The sequence below is a fragment of the Truncatella angustata genome, assembly GCF_020726525.1.
Source record: "Truncatella angustata strain MPI-SDFR-AT-0073 chromosome Unknown BKA67scaffold_1, whole genome shotgun sequence".
NCBI classification, from domain to species: Eukaryota; Fungi; Ascomycota; class Sordariomycetes; order Amphisphaeriales; family Sporocadaceae; genus Truncatella; species Truncatella angustata.
In genome coordinates this window covers 8047641-8072912 of record NW_025763381.1, presented here as the reverse complement: position 1 = coordinate 8072912, position 25272 = coordinate 8047641, and the positions used below count along the sequence as shown (strand labels likewise).

At 52.3% G+C, this 25272-nt stretch overlaps 8 protein-coding genes across 8 annotated transcripts; 4 read left to right on the top strand and 4 right to left on the bottom strand.

Annotated features, from left to right (window-relative positions):
• Positions 1 to 1292: 1292 nt before the first annotated feature.
• On the bottom strand, positions 1293 to 2875 carry BKA67DRAFT_531432 (uncharacterized protein; the record flags this gene model as incomplete). The annotated part of the gene is made up of 2 exons (XM_046099384.1): positions 1293 to 2114; positions 2180 to 2875. 2 exons carry the CDS (start codon positions 2873 to 2875, stop codon positions 1293 to 1295), a joined length of 1518 nt encoding a protein of 505 aa, XP_045965510.1.
• A 4920-nt stretch (positions 2876 to 7795) lies between these two features.
• On the top strand, positions 7796 to 9417 carry BKA67DRAFT_83254 (SCA7, zinc-binding domain-containing protein). Its single transcript, XM_046109473.1, has 3 exons — positions 7796 to 8463; positions 8548 to 8724; positions 8848 to 9417. The coding sequence occupies exons 1-3, from the start codon at positions 7920 to 7922 to the stop codon at positions 9249 to 9251; spliced, it is 1125 nt and encodes a 374-aa protein (XP_045965509.1). The 5' UTR covers positions 7796 to 7919; the 3' UTR covers positions 9252 to 9417.
• Positions 9418 to 10818: 1401 nt separating this feature from the next.
• On the top strand, positions 10819 to 12945 carry BKA67DRAFT_83225 (mitochondrial carrier domain-containing protein). Its single transcript, XM_046109472.1, has 2 exons — positions 10819 to 11281; positions 11464 to 12945. Exons 1-2 carry the CDS (start codon positions 11144 to 11146, stop codon positions 12712 to 12714), a joined length of 1389 nt encoding a protein of 462 aa, XP_045965508.1. The 5' UTR covers positions 10819 to 11143; the 3' UTR covers positions 12715 to 12945.
• A 1130-nt stretch (positions 12946 to 14075) lies between these two features.
• On the bottom strand, positions 14076 to 15149 carry BKA67DRAFT_654495 (uncharacterized protein; the record flags this gene model as incomplete). The annotated part of the gene is made up of 1 exon (XM_046106574.1): positions 14076 to 15149. One exon carries the CDS (start codon positions 15147 to 15149, stop codon positions 14076 to 14078), a length of 1074 nt encoding a protein of 357 aa, XP_045965507.1.
• Positions 15150 to 15802: 653 nt separating this feature from the next.
• BKA67DRAFT_551004 (uncharacterized protein) lies at positions 15803 to 17139 on the top strand. The gene has a single exon (XM_046101705.1). The coding sequence runs from the start codon at positions 16026 to 16028 to the stop codon at positions 16929 to 16931; it is 906 nt and encodes a 301-aa protein (XP_045965506.1). The 5' UTR covers positions 15803 to 16025; the 3' UTR covers positions 16932 to 17139.
• Positions 17140 to 17479: 340 nt separating this feature from the next.
• On the top strand, positions 17480 to 18268 carry BKA67DRAFT_531427 (Nnf1-domain-containing protein; the record flags this gene model as incomplete). The annotated part of the gene is made up of 2 exons (XM_046099383.1): positions 17480 to 17889; positions 17989 to 18268. 2 exons carry the CDS (start codon positions 17480 to 17482, stop codon positions 18266 to 18268), a joined length of 690 nt encoding a protein of 229 aa, XP_045965505.1.
• A 720-nt stretch (positions 18269 to 18988) lies between these two features.
• BKA67DRAFT_83268 (uncharacterized protein) lies at positions 18989 to 21075 on the bottom strand. The gene is made up of 2 exons (XM_046109474.1): positions 20224 to 21075; positions 18989 to 20114 (listed from the first exon to the last, which is right to left on the bottom strand). The coding sequence occupies exons 1-2, from the start codon at positions 20739 to 20741 to the stop codon at positions 19331 to 19333; spliced, it is 1302 nt and encodes a 433-aa protein (XP_045965504.1). The 5' UTR covers positions 20742 to 21075; the 3' UTR covers positions 18989 to 19330.
• Positions 21076 to 22958: 1883 nt separating this feature from the next.
• BKA67DRAFT_654491 (uncharacterized protein) lies at positions 22959 to 24784 on the bottom strand (the record flags this gene model as incomplete). Its single annotated transcript, XM_046106573.1, has 5 exons — positions 22959 to 23258; positions 23312 to 24358; positions 24428 to 24502; positions 24561 to 24682; positions 24769 to 24784. The coding sequence occupies 5 exons, from the start codon at positions 24782 to 24784 to the stop codon at positions 22959 to 22961; spliced, it is 1560 nt and encodes a 519-aa protein (XP_045965503.1).
• Positions 24785 to 25272: the final 488 nt, after the last annotated feature.

The window sequence follows — 25272 nt, the reverse complement described above, 5'->3', positions numbered from 1 at the left end:
CCATTAATCGACCACTGTTCTCGGCCCAGTGGCATTTCTGCGCTGAACCCCAAGAGGTTCTCATGGCTATACCACTGTCGAAAGCAATGCCAGTAAACGCTTTCATCCGGTAGGGTGTCTTCATAGTGCGCCGAGCGGCACAAAAACAAAAACAGAAAAAGAATGATGCCTAATAACACAGTAATCTAACAAGGAAATGGTCAGAAGGCTTCTAGAGACTGGCAGGGTTCGCAGTGCGCCTCTGTTGTCCAGTCATACGGTGTCTCATTGACTGCTACCAAATAAGTTAGTCGGCCGTCCCCTGATACAGCCGACAGTTGGAAATTGTTTTTGAGGTTGCGTTGGCTCCAGCTGGAAACTGACAGTGGCTTCAGCGAGGCTTGCTAAAGGAAATGTTGGTCTGCCAGTACCTGACGGAACTCTCTTTCTACTGACCCAGTGGAATCTCGGTCCGGATGGGCCAGCAACGTACCACGATATGTATGTAGAAAGAACCTGCAGATGAATAAATCTAGCTTCTTGGGCATAAGTGCCCGACTACCTCAAAACAAAATCCTCCTCAGACTGCTTCACCATGACTCTTACTATTATGTAATGTTGGCTCGATCGTTAGGTAGAAACACGAGCCGTGAAAAACGTTGTCATAACAAAAGACCACAGACATATGTGCTTGCTGGCAAACACGTGGAGCAATACGGAGTCACAGGGCATCAGTGATAAAACATCGTTTTCGAATATCGCACACATCCCATACACGCGGAACAACCGTATAGGTGGGGCATGAGTAGGAGCTGGGGTGTGAAAATGCTCTTGAGAACTCCCTTTTGGTAGAGAGCACTAGAAGGCTCGGCTTGTCCTCTATTAGTACATGATGCGCTCAAAGCAATTCCCGGGAAATGAGGGATCCTGGCGTTTCAATCGATTTCATCAGGTATTGCAATGGGTGGTATACAGCTCGTGGACCCCAAGTAAAGAGTTAGATGCATACATGTACACTTCAAGCCGGGAATCCTAACCCTTTGTCCCGGCACCGCGGGAACCAACCCGAGCCAAGTGTCTAGGGACATACTCCAGCAGACTGGCCGTCCGTTTCCCACACTTTCAGATATTGTGAAATCCAACAATGCAGTAGTCGGTGAACATTTCGCCCTTGAACGCCAAACCATGGTATACTTCTTAGCCCCCAACCCCGCACATGTGACAATAAGGAAATACCTGTGTCACACCATGACTCTACTAATCATGTACAAATGTCTGTGCCACGGTGTAGCTTGCCGAAAACCATCGATTGATCATTGCCAGTCGTCCTGTTCCACCTTGATGAGGCGATCTATAGCCTCCTTTTCCACTCCGGCACGGTGCCCCTCCATCACCTCGGAAAGGGCAAGGGCGTGCTGCATACCCATAGTCCTCCACACGATCTGCGCCACTGCGTATGACCAGTCCCAGAATTCTGTCGGGACCCCGGGAGCACAGCCCGCAATCTTCAGATGCCACAAAAGTCCTGGAAGACCCGCGGCGCCAGTACCTCCCTTCCCAACGGCAGCTATTGTCCTCGCTTGTGTTTCGGACAATACGGGATGGTGCCAATGCGACGGTGTGCTCGTGATGATGTCTTCGGCCATGCGTAGCGAAGTGCTGTAACACGTTTCTGTATGTGAAGGAGAGACCATCAGCGAGTACGAGCACGGGAATTCCTTTTCCATCTCAAGAATTCGCTGGGCAACTAATATTCGTGCCCAGCGGAGGTGGTTCCAGAGACGTGCCGCTTCGATTTCGACATATCTGTGATATTTGCCCTTGAAGACGGCTTCCGGTGGGTATCCTTTAGGAGCATTTTCTATCGTGAAAGGAAATGAGTCCTGCAGCCTCTGTTCGAGACCACTCATTATGACGTCCATTTTCAGTAGCTGTTCGAGTATTTTGTCAGTTTCGTGATTTCCATCTGAAAGCAGAGCGCTCTTAGAAAGTGCAAGTAGTTGTAAAACTTCAGCGATGCCCACAGCGAGATCGCAGGTAGAGTGCTCTTGTGGAGGCAGAATATGTCGGACCATGTCCATGGCGTCAAAGAACAGTGCTGGTAGTGGCTCGTCTGTCACTTGAGAAGGAATCAACTTGCGGGCGGTCAGTCTCGTTCCGATGATTCGAGGAGTAAGCTCCGTGGCAAGCGAGCACTAACCAAAGAATACATAAGCTGCAGTATAGCCCTTGCACCAAAGATGGGCATTTGGGATTTTGGCACTACATTTCTCAGCAAGGCAATTGCACCCAGTATATGGATGTTTGCTGTTCCGGTGGATAATTTCGAACCCTTCCCCTGGACGACTTCGAACATGGCCAACGAGACGACAGCACGAAGCGGTGCCATCACACTGACGGCATCGTTCGGGCCCGTTGCAATGAGTTGGCGGGTCTGTTTCATTGCTGTGGTGTACTTCTGGCGTGCCACTAGGTTCATTGCCCGGTCACCTTGTTTGTGTGACAGCCCAGCAAGACCAACGGCGATCATGATTGTCTGCATCGCCTCGGAGCTACCACTATACACGGCCAGATGCCGGCCGAGTGAGGGGGCGTCCGGAGTCTTCATGAGATACTGGTCAACGAAAAACTGAAGACCACGCTGATCGATGGTAGGTTCCACCCTCGCCTGTAGTTTTGGAGATAACAACTCCATATTCTTGCTCAGTACGAACTCGGCAGGGGAGGTTGCGTTGTCTGTCACTGGGCTCCCCGATTCATACGTACCCGTCGGCGACGAGGTCCATGATGCCGAGCTTGACGGTGCTGATGCAGAGGCGGCCGACGGTGGTGTTGCTGCTGCCCCCCACTGAGCATGTGCTTTCTGAATCACTTTACTGCTCTCATCTCGGAACATCAATGACAGCTGATCCCGGTAGCCAGGACATTTCTTGCCGATCCGGATGCATTGAGAGCATTCTGGCTTCACCTTGTCGCACTATAGTCGATAATCAGCCAACGGTATGGAGGTGATCATAAAACTAGTGCATTGTGTGATAGATCAACCTAGGGAAATCAACGGTAGAGGGATTGTGTCTTGCGTTGCAGAGTGCCATGCAAGCCGTAGAGCGCCGAGCCAATTACACAGTTCTAAGGCCATGTGGAGCGCAGTATATATGCTTGTTAAGCAACAGGAGAGAGCGCAAGATTGACTGTGGGTGAGGAGTCATGCTGCGTAGGAAGTCGGTGCTTACTTTGATTCGACGCTGACGACAATTTTGGCATCCTGCACGATTCTACTAGTGAGACACGACAATGATAAGTAGAACATTAATTTTTGACGAACCTTGGGATGCCTTTCCACAATATACCATCCTTACAGGAGTTCGTATGCAAAGATCTACGGTAACGCTGATAACAATAAACTAAGCCAGCTTGGGGACGAATAGGATACCAAGTCAGGCATGAAGCTCGTACGGGTGACTCGTGCGCATTGTAGGATCTCTCCACCAAAAGTATGTTCTTAACGCTGTAGGGCATCCAAACATGGAAAGCAACTCGTAAAGATCGTGGAAACAAAAGGGGAGGGGACGACCATGTTTCGAATACTGCCAGTTTTTAGCTGATTTTGCCTAAGTCGGGATTGCTCCTCTTCCAGTGCTGGCAACTCGCAGCTCAGCAATGCAATGCAGCGCGGCGCAGACTGTCGCACAAACCGGTACAAGACGTCCAGCGCGGAAGACACAGACCCGAGTGAATCGGAACCAGGATCGAGTGCGAACTGCCGCCGGAAAGGAAGAAAGTTTCGAGACAAACGGCAAGGGGACCCCCCTAAGCACGACTATTGATGGCGATTATGGAGTTCTTGCGGAGGTCACTAAATACTGTAGAAAACTACCATGAACCAGGAGCCCCTGGAAGAGATTATGGATGATGAGTCGGCATCATCGGCGCGCATCTGGCATTAGAGACGGCCGAGGGGCAACCTCAGACAGCCTACTAACCTAGCAACAGAGCGCACCCGCATTTCGCAAAGCCATGGAGTACACATGGTGCACTAATATCCAAATGGGAGTGAGGGAGGGTACCTGGGCATGTAGTTATTCGCCTGTCCCTGAATACCAAGAACCCCATGAGATGTAAGAGAACTCCCCATCGGTACGCCAGTCTACCTACAGGAAAGGTAGCTTTCCCCTTTTAGCCCTTCAAGCATGACCACCACGCGCCCGTTCGGTAGAATTACATATTATGCGGAGATCAACAAGATGCAGTGTAATGAGCCCGTCTCTGCACTCCACATTGTGACCAAATTCCACACTCTATTGATCAAGAACGACAACTTTGCCTTAGCTTGCTGCAAGCCTCCCGAAATGCGATGTTCTTGCCCACTCGAGTATGTGTTTAGAATACCTGCCCACAGCTCGACATCGCCTGCATATTGTACTGTACGTGTGCGGTAGCTTTTCTTGCTTGCATTAGAAGCAAACCTTCGTTCCGCCGCTTCGACGCTCGGCGGAGGGTTCCCTCATTAGTACTCCGCAGATGCTCGCTAGCTGACGGGCACTACAGCAGCGCCGTGCTATGTACATGGCACAATCGTCATCACGCAAAGCGCTGATCCCTTAACCAAGCCGTCAATCAGTTAATCTGGCCCCGGGCTCATCTTTGACCTTGAGCCATATCTCTGGGCCAAATTGTATCAGGAGGTCTGTCGTTGCCTGCAGACACCATAGCAAACCGATAGAGTTCGACGAATAACGTCTGACGGCGACTGCAGGATTCCCTGTCAGCGAGTCCATCTGCCATCTCCATCTGCCAGGCTGATCCCCTGTAATCCGCTTCTTCGGTGGACTGGGGTGCGGCGCGGATGTTGCCTTTGGCCCTGGTAAAGTCACGGTGGTAACCTAAGCCAATGCTGGTTATGATGTATGGGAAAAACACTACACATCACCCAAATGTCACTGTTTCTCTCTTGCTTCCCTGCTGCTTCAGGAAGGCTCTGATACTTACTCTATTATTCACAAACGATTAGCCACTCCTCATCTTGAGCTTCCCTGTGAGGATTGTTCCGAGTGATTTCCCAATCGAGCATCTGGGAAGGTCTTCCTTGCAGGGGATAGCCTCGTGACCCTAGAAGACTGCGGATTTCAAGTCATCCCGCTTCCCGAGAGGGCCAACGTCGTGACGCCAACAGAAAGCTCCGAGTGCAGCATCCCTGTAATTTCTAATGGATGTCTGCTGTCAAAAATAATTACCGACAACCAGGAAACAGCTCGCGTCAAACGATAAACGAAAGCGCCTGGCATCTCAAACCTTGGTAACGAGTTTCACGCGCGACACATCTCGAGGCTCAATTGGCGAAATGAATATGTGCTAAGGGGTAACAGCAATTGTTATGTAGGCCGCCCATGGCTCGACAAGGGTCGCCAGCGGTATTACAGCTCTCTTCACGCGGCTCCGTGGAAAATGAGCCGGGTGGTGACCTCATCACTATGTTTGATTACTGATTGCCTGCATATTTCATTCATGACCATCTGGCCCAAGGCGACTGTAGTTCCTTTCTGTTATTTATTAGTTGTTTTAGCACAGTAAGAGCTGGAACGGATGGTTTCCATTACAATCCCGTGGCTCTGTCCCCATTTGGCTCATGAACAACCGTTTTACCAGACAAGCTGCATCAAGGCTGCACTGCTTAACCTGTGCTTGTATTTGAACCATATGATAGCAACAATACGGGACGTTACCTCTGACTTAACAACATACAAATTGAAAGCCATATTTTTGAGATACTGGTTGGCAGACCATCAATTTGGCTGCATTTTGCACTTGTGCACGTCCATGCTTGGAATATGAGCGTAGCAGAGAATATATTTAACATAAACCACAAAAGACATTTGATGCTGCAAAAAACACTGGTGTGCAACTTGAAATTATCCTCGGCAACCGAAAACGAGTCTAGCCCCCAACTATTACTGTGGAGTTACTATTGAGTAGGAAAGGCATGTTATCCTAGTAAGTCCTCACTGTACGTTCGCCTTGAGTGATATTCTCCGCCACTTTGCAGTGTTGAATCACGTTCGGCGCCTGAATTGCATGTTGTCGCAGCTGGCATAAGGTAGTTCACAATCCTAGAAGACAGTCACATATGGTGCTTGACGTAGCAACGATGCCGATCTGAATGCATATGCTCTGTGATCTAGAGGCCTCGATTTCCACCGCTTTCTACCAAGTTGATCCTTGCTTTTGAACCACTGGAAGAAAAACAGCACGGCCTCGGCTTTGGGTATGCAGTCTTGTCGTATAAGATGACCGTAGATCCTACGGCCAGACAAGCCCAAGAGTAGTTGCTAGTTGTCAGAAAGAGCTTATCTGCGGCGCTGTGGCCAGGACTACAGAGGACATATGTTACGGCAGCTAAGCTCAGGTCACCTCACGTATGGTATAACTTGGATGCCCCTGACATCTCGCCGCGACATCCAACTATCTACCATGATAACCGACTTGAAGCAACTGATAGCGGTTAGGGAACGACCTGGATGGTTGTTCAGGGGGTTTAAGGGAAGGAGTGTAGTATCCTAGTTTAGATTTCGAAAGAATTCAAGTCTTATTATATTCGACCTGTCGCTCCCCCTGGCAGTGAAATATTACCTCATGCGTGTGTGAGTTTTGTGTAGTACTGTTTGTGTTATGGGCACTGATAATTGCTGCGTCGCTCTTCATGTATATAATCGGATACCAATGACAATACCAATAAGGAAATCCCAGTTAGAGGACTGCTCAATTTTGATTTCTACTGTGGGCCAGAGTCTGGGAGACCGTCGATGATGCTTGCATACACGACTCGAAGGATGTCCAGCAATGTTCGTTGCCTTCAGTATATAACAGTAATGAATCATGCAAATAACCTACAACAGGCGCAAGCCACAAGTTATCTACCCTGCCGAAGTTGAATGACCAAGGATGGTAATTACAGACAAAAGGCTGAATGGATCTCAAAGAATCGAAAGACCAGTTCCGTGCCGGTTGACGTCATGATTCCATTCAAGTAGTGTACAAAGTAACTCAACTTGCCGATTTGCTTTCATAAGTTGGGAAATAAAGACCTCGAGTGTACTTCACAAGTCAGGTAGCTTGTGTGGGGTCTCGTTACGGAGTTGACGTTGGTCAAGTTGTACCTGCAACAACCTACGGATCCGCATCGATTATGACTATGATTATCATGACCATGATTCTGATTATGGATAAGCTTATCAGTCCAGATCGATAGATTGATGGTCCGTGCTTTGGAGGGTCCGTGTTAGGCTCCAGCTGCAAGCGCCGCATTCCACCAAAGACGACGACGGATGGCCATCAGATGTTGCGACGAAACGCACTCAATTCATCGATTGCTCGGCTCTCAAAGCTCTTTTCATCGAGAACACCTGCGGCGCGTCACTTGGGACAACCACAGGAACGAAAGACGCCAAAACAACAACTTCGCCGTACCAACATCTTACTACCCGGCCTGCGCGACACGTCATCGGAGATATCGCGCTCCACAGCGCAGAGCGACAGGGACCGCGATTGAGACGGCGCAAGATATCACGACCATCATCGACGGCAAATCTGGTCGGCTGCACCACATGACGCGCCGCTGAGTGCGCCCTCCTGTGACACAAAATGGCGACCGTGTCGGAGGGACGCAAAGGTGAGTCGTGCTCCCACGCTGCTGCACATGAGAAGCGCTCGGCAGCCAGCACCGTACTGACATGGTCATGGCCAGGCCTTGATGACGAGGGCACCATCAACGTCGCCTCGAGGAAGATCTCAAGGGCGCAGGCGAATGGCGGCCTGAAGCTGAAGAAGACGGTCGTGAAGCAGACGAAACCAGGCAACTGGAGGGAAGGCATTGTTGCAGACTGTATGTTTCCCTCCATTGGCACCTTGGATCTTACTATGGCCATCAAGAGCTGTTTTGGCTGATGCGTGATTTGTTTTCTACAGTGGATAAGAAGAAGAAGCGAAGCGAAAGCCCATCGGCCATTCTGGGCGCATCGTCACCAGCACCTGTCGTCTTTCCTCTCGTCGACGACACCAGAGATACCTTCTCGACTGGTATGCCACTCGATGACCTCCTGCCTCTACAACAATGCAAACACTGCAAGAAAGGCATCCTCAAGGGTGCTGCCAAAGAACATATCGCTCAATGCCTGAAAATTAAGAAAGAGAAGGCTCAGCGAAAGAAGGAAGCCAGGGAGGCCAGAGAGCGAGCCAAAGAGGAGGCTCGTCAAGAAGAGGCTCGCAAAAACGACCCCGACGGCGACACTCTGATGAACGATGACAGCGACGACGACGAAGATGACAAAAAGGGAGCTGGCGGTAAAGCAAACAAAAAGCTCGGCGGCAAGAAGCCCGACGGGGAGAGCAAAGGGGGCAAGAAGCGGAAGGCTGACGGCGATGCAGACAAGGGGCCCAAAAACAAAAAGAAGAAGGAAGAACCCAAGCCCAAGGTCCCCAAACCTAAAGGTACCCCCTGCACCCCCGGGCCCTCCTCCTCCCACCACATGGCCCTCCGGTCAAGAACTCGTTAACCATATTTCCATCATCTAGGCCCCGTGGATGTCGAGAAACAATGCGGTGTCATATTACCCAACGGCCAGCCCTGTGCTCGGTCACTGACGTGCAAGAGCCATTCGATGGGTGCCAAACGTGCCGTTCCCGGTCGATCACTTCCTTATGATATGTTGTTAGCAGCATATCAAAAGAAGAACCAGGCCAAACAGCAAAGTAAGCCCCCTTCGCGTGCTAGCCAGAAGAAGAAGAAGAAGAAGAAGAAGAAGAAGAAGGAGAAGAGAAGAAAAAGGAGAAATCAACGAAATGTAGATGACTAATACCCCATTTTGTCTATAGAGGCTGCTTTAGATGCCAACGCACCACTGGAAGATGAGGACGAAATGAATGCAGCGCCGGTCGACTCTGACGAAGAGACTGCGGCAGTCATGAGTGCTCTTGCTCGTTGGAACCCACAGCCAGTGGTGCCGCAACCGGTCTTCAACCCGATAAGACGGACATATCAACTAGCCCGCCTTCATGAACAGCTGCAAACTGCCACTAATGGTGGCCGGCAGCATATCTTCAAGGTCGTTGGCCATGGTACACAAAAACTACCGGATGCCACTATTGATTTAAACATGGATATGGATGATGCACCAGGCGAGCCAGATATTATGATGAGCTCAGTGACGGCCCGACGAACGCCTAGTTTCAGCATGTCAAATGCCTCGAGACGTCCATCAATCGCAAGCCGGACATAGGATGCTACGGCAGAGAACGAAGGTATAACGCCAAACAGCCCGGGTCCACGAGAACCAGGGTCGGTATTCGATGCAGTCGCGGCAACGCCAATCGGAAGATTGGCCTTCGGACCGTCACCCACGCCTGTTTCAAAAGAGCTGCCTTCCATGGCAGGCTCTGGGACTAAGAAGACAAGGCCTACAAAATGTACGGGTGAAACACCCGTCGAGACGCCTCGTAGAAAGCGCGGTAGGCCCAGAAAACACCTTACATACGGCTAACAAGGGGAATCGAACTTGAGCATTGGCGTTCGGTGATGAAATTATTATAGAATCGCTTCAAGCTTGAAGGCATGATTGATAAGCAGATCACCTCTATTTTGCGGTGCCTATGGAACCTACTGTTAGGAATTCACGGTTGGCGACGGCGTTCAGGTCTTGGGCGAGTTTTGGCAAGTTACAGTGAGGGCGAGTTGGGCATCCGCCTCTCGCATTGTATTGGCTCATATGCTCATGTCGCATTTGAAGATGTCGCTGTATATTTATCATATGGCAGTTGCTCGGTTGGAACCATGCATTTATACCGCTTGATCAATGATCTAAGAAACATTTCATTTTAATTTTATTTTCATCAGTCTTGTTCCTTCTTAACGGGCAACGGCAAGAAGGACTGACTCAGAGCATGTAGCTTCACTCCGATGAAGGTGTCAAACCAAGGTAGGGCAGATTACGAATGCAATACAAGTGGTTGTTTGTCCGTCGCATGCCGAGTGAGTTTGGGTTGGACACACTGCTGGTGGGCAAGCTCTTGACGTGTCGACGCCTGACACAACGAGGCGAGTTCAACCTGCATGAACCGAGCCCCACGGCTGGCAACGTGGAACTCGCGTATCGGCGCGGCTTGTGAGCGGTACATCCCTACAGGGTACAGATGGGGCAGCCAATTTCAGGGGTGCCGTGTCTGGAAATAGAAGTTTCATTTTCCGGAGGACTTGCCCGCATCTCTACTGTCTACGCCGACAAACCAACATGGCACTGTGCGTAGTTGTGGTAGGGTGGTGTTCGTGTGTAACAGAGTATTCCACGCAGGCTGTTGACACAAAAGTCTACATAAGGGCATCAACTCGAACCATTATTGGTCTAAGCACGATTCGCGGGCTCATGTATGCAGCACCTGGGCTCTTTTCGCATGTGTCGTCGTTGGAAGAGTTGGGCTTGTTTGTTGGCTGGCGGAGCACATGTTCTAAACGTTGGCTAAGTTAGTTGCGTTTCGGCAATGACGTCGATCAAGGTCCAGGTCAAGTAACCTCGGGTTTGAGTACTGGAGGCTAGCTTGGACGTCGATTGCTGCCGTGGTTGTATAACGCCCCAACCACCATCGAGGAGGAGGGATGTGATTGCTGAGTTGTTTGTTTCCCTTGACCGACTAACTTCCAATCGCTGCACTCCAGGTGCCTGCAATCGTCAACACGGAGCTATCGATCGCTTTGTAGACCTCTCAGGTTTTTTTTTGTCAGCCCGACCCTTTGCTAGTCTAGCCTGGACTGTTCGGCGTCAGGTTGCATGCTGTACAGACACCTGAGGAGGTTCAGACTTCAGACCTGGCACCTCCGGTAACACGCCGATTCGCTCTGTGGGCAACTCCCGCGTCCTGCAGCTCGAATTTGTGGGACGCGAACACAGCTACAGAGTAGACGTTGCAAACAAACCAGATTTACAACAGCGCGCACTGTGAATATAGCAGCTCAGAACGATTGAGTCGCAGCTGTTACCCGGTTACGTCCTCTCACATATGTGCCCAATATACCCACCTCGTTCCACTCTGGGTCTTCCATACTTGTAGACCGCAACTGAGGATACCTTCACGCTTTTATATAAGTCAAAGCGAACTTGCCTTCGCTTCTCCTCTCACCATGACAAACTCCAACCGTACCTCTGCAAGCAAGTTATTACCTGCTCTCCACCACGCTCTTTCTGGCTCAGCCGGCACATTGATATCGACATGCACGAGCTATCCGTTATCTCTAGTAGTGACCCGTCTACAGGTACAGGTGAGGACTCCTCTATGCATATCGTACATCGCAGTCCTGTCCCGGGTGCACAACATTCATTCATGTGCACAGAGCATTTTGTGCTCTCACTCTTGAGGGCCACTATAAGACCCACCACGACTTACACCGCTCATCCACTTCAATATCAAAGAGACTAATGCTAATGCTTATACACCGAACAGCGCCAACTAGCTCGTACCGGTCATCTCGCCGCAGCCGACGAGTACGCCGGCATCGTCGACGCCTTTTCTCGGATCTGGCGGGATGGCGAGCCGAGTGCAAGCGCTGCAGGCACGCGCCAGAGCATCGCAGCACTCTATACTGGCCTGACGACGGAGTCAGCCAAATCTGTCTTGGACTCTTTTCTATTCTTTTTGTTCTATGAGTTCTTCAGGTCTCGGCTGTTGTCGCGGACGCCTGCTCGAAAGAGTGGTGGAGCACGAAGGGTCATCGAGGATCTTGCCGTTGGCGTCGCCGCCGGTGCCTGCTCGAGGGCCTTCACGACCCCTATCTCTAATGTGGTCACGCGAAAACAGACTGGGGCCATGGTGGAGGGCGAGAACGCGGATGCGAGACAACTGAGCGTCCGAGAAATCGTGAACAGCATCCTGAAGGAGAAAGGTGTCAAGGGGCTTTGGTCCGGGTACTCGGCCACCTTGGTTCTGACGCTCAACCCGGGCATCACCTTCTTCCTACAAGACTTTCTGAAACGGAGTATACTGGGCGACGATAGTCCGGAAGATCCCGGTGCTGCATTGACATTCCTACTGGCGGCAAGCAGCAAAGCCATCGCTAGCACGATCACTTACCCTTTCCAAACGGCCAAGGCTCGTCTCCAAGCTGGCGTACCTGTCACTGCAGAGTCTCGGGAAGGAGAGAACAAAGAAGAGCAAACTGACAGACCCACCGAATTACAGTCTCCCGATCGCGCTCTCGACAAAGAAATCGACGCTAAGCTCAAGGCCACGCGTGCTGTCCAAAAGTTCGCCCAGCAAAGCGTCTTTGGGACTATTGCACAAATTGTGCGTACCGAAGGCGTTGGGTCGCTCTACGGCGGCATTCATGGCGAGCTGCTCAAAGGTTTCTTTAGTCATGGCACGACCATGCTTGCTAAAGATGTCATGCATAAGTTGTTGTTCAAGCTTTACTTGGTTGTGGCTGGCGTGCTCCAGGAACTCAGGGCCAGGCGCCTGCGAAGAGTCGGTGATGGGTCAGCAGCAGATATGCCAACATCTCTGAGCTTTAGAAGCCCAGGCCCTCACAATGCGGCTATAGCACCCACACCTGTCAAGTCTCAATCTGGCTCGCTAAATTTCCTTTCCCGACTTTACCCGTTTGCCACGAAAGCCGATACCGCCAGGCAACCTCAATCCAGCGCCAATATCGTACTGAATTTTCAGGATAGAACGCACAGAACGGTTGACGAAGATTGAGGAGGAAGAAGAAGAAGAAGAAGAGGGAGAAATTTAAAGGAGAACTTTGTAACCCGAAAATGATGGAGGAGATACAAATGGAGAGGAGGGTTAAAGCATGTTTCCCCTAGTTGCTGTGATATCTCCTTTTGTAACTACGCGCATTAGCAGGAGTTTTCTTCTTCTTTTCTTCTTCTAGATTAGTTGTCTTTTTCTTTTCGGGGGGTCGGGGAGGCGTCAAGCATAACACAGGTTTATTTCCTCCACGGCTAATTACGTCGCTATCAACCACATCTATGTCTCTCGTTACCAAACCGACTCAGTATTGATTACTCCATATTCGTTACCTCTGATTACTATTCGTGGATGACTTGACCTTGATTATGCAGAGAGGCCTTCTAGAAGGATAACATGTATATATGCATTATCGCAATCAAGTCGACAAATACCACCTAACATGAGGCGTAAAACGCAAGAAATTCATGCAATGGGAATTTGGGTCCAAAAACCTTGAAGTCGCTGATGTTCGAAGTGCCTTAATCCCAGAAATCGTTTGGACAATCATCCTCTTGTGGAGACACACGACCCATATGCCGATATACCTTATAGATGCATCGACGAAGACTACGAGCTGCTCCCGAAGTGCGAGCACAGAAGTCCGGCCCATCTTATCAGTAGACTATGTAGCGCGTGAGTACATTCCTCGGCGGGTAGGTAACCCATAAAGAGATATACCACATTATTCAGCGGGGCTTGTCATGCAGATATCACGCCAGGCAAGCCGAGTTTGTGTGTACGGACAGTAATAGTCATATTTAGCGGCAACGACAGAAAAATAGGTTCGACCTATTTCATCTATCATATATTTCGGGGACAAAAGGTCAGAGGGTCATCACATGCCGATTCCCGTGATCGAACCAGTGTCCTTTGCCGTTTTCTGGTTCCCCGTACTAAGTTGAGCACCCGACTAGGTGTGATCAACCTCACCGTACGTTGAGGAACAAAGGGTTGGTTGAGATACAGAAGGCCTTCAACGCAGGCTTGAGCATGGTATCTGGCGCAGGAAGCTATCTGCTCCTAAGTTGTACCCTAGGTGGCAACGAGTGGGTTTGAGGCAGTAAGTCAAGCTCGGGCAAAGTCATCGTGAGGACACTCTGACCTTTTGTCTCCGAAAGAAAGATAGAAACGTGGTCTCGTGCAAGAGTTAAGCGCCCCCGGCAACGGCGGTATCACCGACCGATCCCCATGCAGGTACTCTGGGAGACACATGAAGATAGAGGGACACATCTAGTTCGGTCCATACAGGGCTTATCACGTACATCTGGACGTCAACCCACCTTGTACCAAATCCGCCATGATTCCGGGACACGATTGCCATTGGCTTAGCATTGAAAGGCGACGCCTGATTTCTGGACTTGGTTGACTCCTCCAGCCGAGAAGCCCGTGCCCTCACTGCGCAAGTCTACTAGGCCAGGCTTGATCTTCTCCTTGTCTTTCTTCTTGGATTTCTCACCCTTGTCTTTGGCGGGCTTCTTGTCGACAAGATCGGCGTCGCAAACATAGCATCGCAGACTTTCCGGATCGAAGTCGTCGGCATGAGGATCGTGATGGCCTGTGGGGCGCATGAACCTGTCGACGCAGTTCTTGCATACAACATGCCCACAAGGTTTGGCGAGTACAGCTTTGGATGCGTTGCTCAGAACTTTCTTGCACGACGGGCAGACGCGTTGTTTTTTGCGCGTCTTTTCATCCTCGTCCTCTGTGAAATGCACCGTGACCAGGGTGGCTAGAGAGTATGGGTGAGAGTTGCTCTGCTGGGAAGCCGGACATGTCGGGGTGGTCTTGGCCTTCTTGACTATATCGTGCAGGGCGTCTTTGGTATTCGAGGTTGGCGTTATGGAAGGCGTCCAGAAGGAGGGCAGTTTGGGCTTCGCATTCTTTTCGTCGTCGAGAGCTTTGCGTGCCTTGGCTCGGTCTCCAGCAGCTATGCGCTGCAGCTCTTCATCGTCCATCTCGAACTTGCGCTTCCCGGGGCGATCTGTGCTGCTTGGCTGGGCAGTTGTTGCGTCGGGCACGCTTGAATTGGCGGGCGCTGACGAAGCCACACCACTCATGATGTGCTCAAACTCTTTGATCTCGCGGTCTCTGGCCTCGGCGTCTCTTCTGGCGTCCTCGTCTGCCTTGTCTCGCGTTTCATGCTCCCGCACCTTTTCCAGTCGCTTGATATCCTGTTTCTGAGCCAAGATATTGGACAGGGCACATTCTCGACAGAAGATGTCGCCGTGCGTGCAAGAGACGGGATCTTCTGCAGGCTCGAGACAGAGTCTACACGCCGAGAAAGGCAGCATGGACTCGCGCGACAGGCGGGCCGAGTTGGCACCCCATGCCTTCTTCGCTTGCTCTCGCTCGTAGGACGTGAAGACGGCACGGGAGGTGTTGCGCTTGCTATGTGACATGTTGCAGACGAGGGGCGTGCGGTAGACGAGTATTCTGCGTTGGGTATTCTACGTACACGAGCATTCTGCATACGTAAGTATTTCAATGGCGAGAGCTGCCTCGTTCTTAGCGTGCCGGATTCCCAAGGTTCAGTGGTTTCGGTTGGCGGCCCGGGGGCTAAAATGGGACATGGAAGCCGCCCCAATTCTGGCGATTCTGGGGCTCTTTTAGCTGGTTGTTCCTGACAGGGGGACCAGGTCGCTTGTTGAAAATGTTGAGTTGAGATGAAGATTTCGCTGTCGCGCTTTTCTTCTCAAGAAAAAAAACCCAACTTCGGCTCGTGCCGCCCAACGTTCGTTCTGAGGAGCTGATACTGCTTGCTTCCTCGGCTATGACTCAGTCTTTGATTTGACTTCCATTAATTCCCCCGTTCCTTCTCCGGCGAGGGCGTCATGACTTCAGCCATGGCAAAGGACAATATCGAAGTGTCGAACCCGCCACCAGCCAGGGTTCCGCTGCAGCACCCAAGTCTGTCATGGCGTGCGTCATCCTCAGTGATTATGGGCCTCACTGGCATGGTCTGCAAGGGATTTCTATACGGCTTCAACAACGTTGAAACCTATGGATTGCAGAGATTTCTTAATATACTAGACGGCAGGGAAGATGTGAACAAAAGGGAAAGAGGTCTTTTGACAGGTACCGTCTCTCATTTCCCTCCCCGTCCGGTGACATCAGTGACTAACAGATCATACAGTGTGCAACCACGTGAGTGTGTACGTTGTAAAGTGATCTTTGACTATATACACTCCAAAGCTCATGCATGGCCACAGGATAGATGACCCTGTAATGTGGGGAGTGCTGCCAACGCGCTATGCCTTCAACCCAGCCAACATGAGATGGGGCCTGGGAGCCCACGACATATGCTTCAAGAACAAGTGAGCCTTCACCTTTCGTCCCACCACTCAGCCCGTGCCCATGCTCATGTCTACCATAGAGCCCTGGCAACCTTCTTCAGCCTGGGCCAAGTTCTACCGACTCATCGGTTCCTATACTCTCGGCACGGAGGTGCCTTTCAGTCAACAATCCCGCAGGCAATCCGGTTGCTTTCGGCACAACCTTTTGCGGGTGCTCAGCCGGGCTCTTCTTCACCACCATTGATCTCGTCGCCCGCCGATGAGATACCAGACCCGTTCACGACAGGTGGTCTGACCTTTACCACTACCGGGACCGACTCGTTTACTGCTCCCTCGGCGTATGCACAAAACCGGATGGCCTGGTTGCACGTCTTCCCAGAAGGGTGTACACACCAACACCCAGATTTGACACTTCGCTACTTCAAATGGGGTACGGCGCGTCTGATCCTCGAGTCAGATCCTATGCCTGATGTGCTGCCCATTTTCATCGATGGAACGCAGCACATGATGCCCGAGAACAGGACGTTTCCGCGCTTCTTGCCCAGAGTTAACAAGACACTACGTGTGTCGTTTGGCGAACTCGTCGACCGAGAAGCCACATTCGGCGATCTCCGGAAGAAATGGCAGGAGCTCGTGCGCAAGGAGACAAAGGATGGCAAGGCATTGGCCATGGGCGAGCTTACAGATGAGCTCAAGTATGGGCGCGAGGCTGTCGAGTTGCGGATAGAGGTGGCAAGGCGAGTAAGAGACCAGATCGAGAAGCTCAGGGTTGGTGCCGGACATGCAGAGGGCGATGCGAAACTCGGTCTCGCCGAGACGTGGGCGAAAGAACCACCGACGGAAGCGTTCCCGAGCAGCGTCGATGGCAGCCTGGTGAGGAAGGAGTAATCGAGGCCAATTATGTGTTGCGGAGGAAGGGGGAGGGGCCTGATCATTGCGAGTTGGGCGGGAAGGTTGCTTGTAAGCATCCAGGCAGTCGTGTTGTGCGAGCATGCATTCCAGTTGTAGAGCTTCCTGAGATATCCACAAGCCGGCGTGTTGTACAAATTACATGTGATTACAATGTATAAATATCAAACGTTACTTCAAAGGCACATTTCGCGGGGGCACAACAGCACAGGCTGATACGCATGATTGATCTACAACCTCGGATTGAATCTTTTGGCATCACTCCAAAGCATTCCATGAGGCGTGCGTAGTACTGTAGCATGTTCACAAGAATACTGGAGGATAATAGGTTATCGGCGATAAAGATAAAGACGAGACGAGCCTGACCCCACCAATTTGAGTGTCTAACCTTACTATTACTATCACCGGTGCCCCCAAACGCGATGCGACCTGCGACGCGTCCCCCACTCGCGATATCCCAGCTGACTGTCATCCTCTTCCATCTCTGCGGGCAGACTCCCAAAGCGTCGAGATAGAGCATTGCAAACATGGCCGAACCAGAGGCTTCAAATTCGGAATCTGCGCCGTCGCCAGCGCCGGCGCCCGCTCCCGCATCTCCTCCCCTTCCTACGAAACATACACCCGTCGCGCCGGGCCCCAGGGCAGCGCGTTTTCAGAAGACCCTCGAAAGCGCCTTGTCGCACACGCTCGGCAAGATCAGCTGGGAAAACTTCGCCTCGTGCTACCCCACCATCGCCGCCCAAGCGCCGGGCACCCTCAAGGCCGTGCAAAAGCAGATGGTGGATAGGCTGGGTGCCCTGTGCCGGAAGGAGTTCGACTCCATCCTGCTGAACCGCGGCGTGGTGGCCAAGCTCAACGAGCTCGAGAGCTTGATCGGACAGGCGGAGCAGAGGAGGGACGAGGCGGGACCGGTAGACGCCGGCGACGCCCCAGCGCCGTAAGTCTCATGACACTTGACATCCCAATCCTATCCTATCTCGGGTCAGGGCCAGGGCGGAGAGAGAGACACGGATCCGCTGACCGCCGAGCCCGACAGGCCGCATCTACTCCCCGCCGACACTGTGCTTGCGGCGCATCTCGCACCTCACCTCGCCCAGCATCAGTCCCAGCTCAATGCCAGGCTTCAGACGACACAGGCGCACAACGCAAGGCTCTTCGCCGACATCCAGAAGCAGCGCGCGGAGCTCGAATCCCTCGTCATGCTGCTCGAGAAGCTGTTCGCAGACATCCACGGCGCCAACGAGGCCATGGACGGTGTCGTAGACGATCTGGCCAAAGAGACGAGGATTGTGGAAGCCGAAATGTCCGGGTCTTGAAGCCCACGATGCTACGAGCTTTGTAACAGGTAAGGCTCCCTTCGGCCTGGTCTCCCTCGCGTCCCCTGTGTGACGATTACATACACCCACGGCGGCCAATACACCTTCTGTGGATATTGACATGATCCCCTCCAGCAGAGCATTTATATCGACTACCAGAGGGCACTTCGAACTCTCCGCTGTTCCTAATGCCAAAGAAAGGAGCACGGCCTGACAAACCACCAACAGATTCCACAAGACGAGAATAATGGCAGTCCACGCAGGGCCATGACGCCTGCTGGCCCCGTCGAGGTAGACGCTATGGAGTAGAGGCTGGCCAGGCCAGACTCTAGTACCCCGATCCCCATCGAGGCCACGAGAGGGATGCGTTTCCATCATCCCGGTTCTCAACCTTTTCAGCCCCCATCACGCTGCATCGCAAACCGCCTGGTCCGTTGCGGCCTTGTTCACGGACACGTCTATGTCTTCCACTGATCCCGTGAGGTTGAGCCACCATCTGATCGAGCAATTCTGACCAGAATCATCATCTCCACCACCACCATCATCATCATCATCATCTCAAGGGGCCGGAGAAGCTAAACATGTATGGTGGTGTCTAATGAGAAGCAGCCCGGGCCGCCCTCTACTACCTTTTGCACAGTCAGTATTGGGAAGTTTGGCTGCGACTGGAAGTGTGTCACACTCCTGACCAGACCAAGTCTGCTTCAAGACGGAACAAAGTTCTCAAAGACGGCAGTCAAAAGAAAAGTGGTGCACAACGCGAGCCAGGTAATCGAGCCAAATCAGCTTGTAGGCAAATCATGCCTGTTTCTTGTCTTGGACAATATAGAATGTTATATGCAAGGCATTGTGAGAGCTATAGTGCTTGGTATCCACCCATGCCAGAATTCAATAAATATGCAGCCAGATGTTTTGATGCGTCCATGTATGCAAAGGTCACAAAGAAAAGTATCCCCAACATCTCCCTCCAGTCTTGACTTCCCACGTCGGCCTGGCTTCGACCCTGGGAAGACCCGCACCCACACAGGCGCAAATCACGCAACAGACCTTCCACAATTGGATTCATATCCTCCTATTCTCGCTACTCCAGACTTGCCATGGTCCCACGACCTCGTGCTCGAAATACCCCGGAGGCAGGACTCTAATCATCCTCCCCGTCGTCCAGTCTACAAACCACTTCTTGCCTTTGGCGATCACGTAGTTGGACTTTCTTGGACTTCTGAATAGCAGAACGGCATAGCAGAGCTTGGCATAGACCATGTCGTGTGCAGCAGTCCACTCGTGTATCGGCCGCCACTTTCCCGTCTCGGGATTGATGTGCTCGTTGTAGTACGAGGTCGTGGATAACCTGACCGGTAAGGGCTCTGTCGAAGGTCCCGGCTGGGCCTGGGCGGCTGATGAAGAAGTGTTTCGCCCAGGGCGAGAGGAGCCTGGCAAATTATTAGTCGACGCCCTCGCAACCGCCCTCGAGGATCCAGGCTGAGATGAACGACCCGTTGTAGATCTGGGTTGATCCGGTCGGTTGTTCCCGTGGCTTGGTTGCTGTACTGGGACTCTCGGCGTAACAGCTGAATGGTGGACGACTGGTTCCGGCCGTGGGACATCGGAGCCCCTGCTGCTTTGCCGCGCAACACCGGAACCGCTCGCAGTTATGCCTCCACGGAAATATTGCAACCGTGCTCTCCGGGGTATGCTCTGGTCCTTGGGGAAATCCCGCTCGTCGATGGCCGGTGCAATGTTGAGAGCTGCGAACAAGGCGTCCAACCAACGCACAAAGGTTTCGAGCTCGATGCAGGAAAGTAAGAATTGGTCTGTCTCTGCGCGGACGCGTATAACATATCTTCGCCTACGGTTACATGTTAGAACTGCCCAAGATCCTAGCTGTGGGGTGTTGAGGTGCTACGGTTTCCAGATGCTATAAGCAACCGGCCGTGGTGCGGCGATAAAATACGTACTTCTCATAGTCTGCCGCAATGCCGACATCCGCGTGCAGGAGGGTATATGTCTTTTCGAGAGCGCCTTTTTGTACCCAGGGCGGATTGTCGGCAAAAACCTCGGCCCCGTGTCTACTCGACCTACTCAATCCCCAGTCCCTTTTGATGGAATAGATGCTTAATTTTGTGCCTTCCAGCTGAACAAACATGGCGCGCCAGTTCCGAGCCGGTGCTCGCTTGATCGTGTCCACGATCTCCATCTTCATGTTGAAGACGCCTTCCATCTGCACATCGCAGGTGTACTGCGGTAGAGGCTCGTCTTCTGCTAGTACTACCAGCTCACCGTCCTTGTCGTATCCAAAGAGAGGCGGCGAGTACTCCGGCGGTAATGAGAGGCGACGGCCTGTTGGGATAGTCATGACCTCTTGGTAGAAGTAGTCCTCCTCCATGGAGACGCGGCGCCGGAGTGGCGATGCCGCCAATGGGCTTGGACTCGTGACATCATGTTCCTCGTGTGCGGCTACAGGTGCCATAGACATCAACTCGTCTCTAGTATGAGGACAAGAGCCCAGGTCTTGGCAAGGGGGTCATCAACAGAGATGCTGAGGCTTGGTCCGCAAGGCCGGTGCCGGTGCCGCGCCGAGCAAGGAGTGACGAGGAAACTGCAACTTTGGTGTTATTGCCAGTCCATCAACATGTTGCAACTAAGCCGTCAGAGTTATGCAGCAAAGTAAGACAGGGCCAAGCTGTAGTCGTCGGGGTGGAAGGAAGATGCAAAGGGGTGACACTGATCAGGTGCCGAGAGAGAACCAAGAGATCAGGGGAGGCAGCATAGGAATAAGGTCAGAAGGGCCCCGGGTAGGGTGAAGTAAAAGGCCGGGGAATGCGGCTAGCTGCTCCAGGCTGCTCAGTATAATATAATCCGTGCAGTGCTGTCGGCGTTGTGTGCACTATGAACTTAAGCAAGGATCACGAGTGTAGGTGTTCATGCGCTAAGAGAGGGCTTTCTGAGGAACCGTGTCAGTCGTACTTGAATCAAGCCTTTTTCTCGCGTTCGATAAGTGTTCTAGGGCGGAAGTCCAGCGGACAACGAGTCTGAAGATCGCAGTCCCCCTGGGCCATCAAATTGTACATGGTCCCCTAATCCCGTGTGCTCAGGGGTGGTTCAGAGAGGGTTGTGTCTGCCGAGCCTATCACATCGACGCCGCTAACCCATCCAAGTAGGTGGTAAGTAACTGCATGGAGTTGTGGGCAGCGCTGTAAGACGCCAACGACGTAGAGAGTACTCGCGTTGACCGAGTGGTCTGCAGCGGGCTGCATATCCGTTGCATGGCGAAATTACCCAATACATGGGCATCCTGACGCAGGCAGAAGCATGTACTTGGGGGATCATGTTTGTCTGGGTCGGTGTGGTTGCTGGTTGGACAGCCAAGGCCGGAACCCATTTGCAAGCACACTAATTACAGTACGTACATAGTACAGGATCCCATTGCCACTTCCAGAAGATCGGCCATTTTGGCCACGTACCCGTCATCGCTTCCGACGTGCTAATCCATGCCGATCGCTTGGGGGGGGGGGGGGGGGGGGGGGCGGGAACGTAGAACCCAGCAGCTGCCAGGTCGTGAGCCTGGAGCTTCGTGAGCCAGGATGATGGGTGGATCCGTATTGCGTGCTCAATTGTATTCCTCAAAGCCTATTTCGTAAGAGAAATTCATTGTGGAAGGTGACATTGCCGGATGCTGCGAGATCTCCCAGATGCTCTTAAAAGCGCGGAATGGACAAGGGGCCATGCCTTGATGCTTGGTTGGGTGTCTACAAACTCAACTCCTGCTCTATGGAAATAACATAGATTGAGACTGACTTGCAGGTCGGCGTGAACAACGAATCCGTGCTTTTCAATCGTCGTGGCCGCAAACTGCGGGGTGGACTAAAATGAGAACGAAACGAAACAACGGAAGTTTTATGGTTAATCGCGCGCATAAATAATCTATTAAAATATATATATATATCGAACATTCGGATATTATTCGTTTCGTACACGCGCATCGCCATGATCACGGCTACATAAATACATACAAGCAAAAAGATTATACTTTGCGAATAGCTCAGCTATATGCTATGGACCAGGTCTCCTTCATAACGTACCCCCCCTGTATAAAGGGTAGCCAAGTTAATGCCGCTGCTGGTCTGGTACAAGTACAATTCATGTCCAAGAGCCTCAAACAGGTCTCACTTAGTGTTTTATAAGCTGCACCACTGTCAGGCAATGTGATTATCCTGGTATAAAGGTCATCAAGTTCGTTGGTAGCATTACACTAATACAAGTAGGATACCGAATACTCTTCCAGTATTGTACATATCCCATCTTTGGGCTTGATCACGTTCCACCGTAACGCTTCATGCAAAATGATCCCTAGGTATCGACTTTTCCCAGCCACCGAGCAATGTACAAATCCCCATGATGCTAGTTCCTAGCAGCAAATGACCCTCGCAATGCTTATTTGCACAAGTGTGACGACCATAACCACGACCACCTCAACAAAAAATACACCCTAGAGAATGAGTCTATCAAGGAATAACAATAGGCGTCAACCCAAACTCAGACGGTCCGCCGTCCTGCCACCATGCTTGACAGGCACAAGACTCCTTATCGCCCGCCAGGCGAACAGCTGAGCAACTCACCCAACCTATACCACGCCGATACGCCTTCTCACTGCTGGCGTACATGACGCTAGCAACCGGATCGAGACAGATCCTTAAGCAGCAGCAGGAGGCTGGGCACCTCCCCGAGCTCCCCGAGCTCCACCTCGTCCGCCACGGTTCTGGCCGCCAAAGTTGCCTCGGCCACCTTGGCTTCCGCTGCGACCTCCATCAAACCCACCACGTCCTCGGTTGGCCGGGTTTCCGCGCCCCGAGCCGAAGTTGCCACCACCGTAGGGTTGGGCCTTGGCGCGGCGAGGCTCGACAGTGATATTCTCGCCATTGACCACATGGGGATTAGCAGCTACAGCTGCTTGGTAACCAGCGGGGCTCGCAAACTCAACAAAGGCGCAGCTCTGCGAGACCAGTCAGTGAGGCTATCAAGAAATTGTTTTGGAGAGACACATACCTTTGCGCGGTTGATGTCGAGGTAGGCAACGTCGCCGTACTTGGCCAATGCCGCCTTCAGTTCGTCCTGCTGGACTTTCTCGGTAACATACTTAACGTATCCCAAAACACCTTCCTTCTCTGGCTGAGGGCTAGAGACGGACTGAATGCGGGTGTGCTTCTTGTTGTCGCTGCCAGCTGTTTGCCACTCGTCTTTGGTAGCTGCTGGTGCTTCAGCTGCTTGAGCGGGAGCGGCGGCGGCCTTTGCGGCGGCTGCAGCGGGTTGGCCTGCCGGCTTCGGCTGGGCAGCTGGGGTCGCCGCCTTGGGGAGAGGAACGACGGGCTTGGGAGGTGCACCAGCAGCGAGACGGCTAGCCCAGGTCATTGGCTTGGGTGGCTGAGCGGGAGCCGAGGGTTGAGGGGCAGGAGGCTGTTGACGAGCAGCAACAGGGGTTGGGCTTGGGTCAGTGGGCTTCTCCGGCTCCTTGGTGTCCTCCTCCTCAAGTTGACGAGCTGTCTCTTCTGGGTCAGTGACCTTGGTGGGCTCGGCGGGAGCTGGAGCCTCTGGCTCGGGAGCAGCTGCCGGCTCAGGGGAGGCCTCGGCCGCATCGTCTCCATTGACGTCGGCAGTGTCCTTGGTGGCGACCTCCTCCAACTTCTCATCAACGGCGCCGGCGTCAAAAGAAGATGCCGCGGGGGCGGTCTCCTCTGCGACTGGTTCAGGCTTGGCCGCAGGCTCCTCCTGAGTCTCGGCAGCAGCAGGAGCGGAGGCGGGGGCAGGAGCAGCGACCTCGACGGCAGCCTCCTGGGTAGCAATGTCGCCCTGCTCCTCCTCGGTCTCCTCGTTGAGGTAACGGAGAATGTCGTTCAGGACAAAGTAGCCGGAAGGCTGCTGGGCCAGAACAAAGGTCTGCACGAACTTCTTTGGGTCATCGCCAGCCCTGTTGGATGTCTCACCGATGACTTGGATGACGATGTTGTCGAAAGAGGTCTGGGAGTCGACATTGGAGATGCGAACCTTACTGCAGTTTTCCGACAGGTCGAGAGACTTGATTCGCTCTTGAATGTTCTGTGAAGTGTACGGGTTAGCTTCTGTCTTCCGTGGGCAGCAATGAGGGATGACAGGATGTGCGCATACCTGTCTACCGACCGAGACGTCAGCTACCTCGGCCTCTGCTCCGTACACGAACTGGGATCGCTTGCTGTAGAATAGCTGCAACATGTCAGCAAGTAGATAGATGAATTCACATGAGGTTACAGCAGGAACATACGTGGAGCTTCTCAGGTGTCTTGCTGAGGGTGGTGTAGTATTGCTCGACAAAGAACCAGGCCACCTCATCCTTGCCAAGGTTGTTGTTGTTGGGACCGCCCGATTGCTCGACAGCGGTGGAACCTTGAACTATGTTGTCAGAAGGAGGACAAGGGTCAAGACAAGGACGCGTCGTGGGGATCTGATGATTCGGAACCAGGTGAACATACCGTTTGTGCTTGCCATGTTTATTTGCTTGTGATTATTACGATGGGCAGAAAAGAGGAAATCGGATTCGATCGTGGGATGTGACGATCGTATACAGAGAGTCGCGGCCGTGTGGGATTTCGTGGATAGAAAATTCGAAGGAGGATCCTGAAGTGAGAAAGAAAGGCGTGTAAGGTACCGTACGTAGTGCACGTGGATGAGGACGCAATTGCGAAGCAGTGGAAGCAACTAAAACCGAGGCGGCTGTCGTGGGATGGAGCTCTTGCAAGCTTACCTTTTCTGAACCAAAATCACCTACCCTAGCAAACGCCCAGAATGAAGTCGCGTGGAAAGAGAATTAGATGTAGACCCGCTGGTTAAGGGAATTGAAATCAAGAGACTCGGAGGTCTACTAATCTGTCGTTAATGGGGGAAAAAAGAGTTGGGGTTGAGGAAAAGAGGACGGTTTCCTGGCGAGAGAGGAAGCGTCGACTGGATGAAGTGTGGTGTCTTGTCTTGTATTGTAT

What these genes read in the sequence shown, in the direction of transcription:
- BKA67DRAFT_83254 (XM_046109473.1), top strand. Translation starts at nt 7,920, where the DNA reads ATGCGTGATTTGTTTTCTACAGTGGATAAGAAGAAGAAGCGAAGCGAA. An exon ending in CAAGGTCCCCAAACCTAAAG is followed by an intron (nt 8,464 to 8,547) that starts GTACCCCCTGCA and finishes TCCATCATCTAG; the next exon opens with GCCCCGTGGATGTCGAGAAA. An exon ending in GAACCAGGCCAAACAGCAAA is followed by an intron (nt 8,725 to 8,847) that starts GTAAGCCCCCTT and finishes TTTTGTCTATAG; the next exon opens with AGGCTGCTTTAGATGCCAAC.
- BKA67DRAFT_83268 (XM_046109474.1), bottom strand. Translation starts at nt 20,741, where the DNA reads ATGTCTATGGCACCTGTAGCCGCACACGAGGAACATGATGTCACGAGT. An exon ending in ATTGCGGCAGACTATGAGAA is followed by an intron (nt 20,115 to 20,223) that starts GTACGTATTTTA and finishes ATGTAACCGTAG; the next exon opens with GCGAAGATATGTTATACGCG.
- BKA67DRAFT_83225 (XM_046109472.1), top strand. Translation starts at nt 11,144, where the DNA reads ATGACAAACTCCAACCGTACCTCTGCAAGCAAGTTATTACCTGCTCTC. An exon ending in TGACCCGTCTACAGGTACAG is followed by an intron (nt 11,282 to 11,463) that starts GTGAGGACTCCT and finishes TACACCGAACAG; the next exon opens with CGCCAACTAGCTCGTACCGG.
- BKA67DRAFT_551004 (XM_046101705.1), top strand. Translation starts at nt 16,026, where the DNA reads ATGGGGCCTGGGAGCCCACGACATATGCTTCAAGAACAAGTGAGCCTT.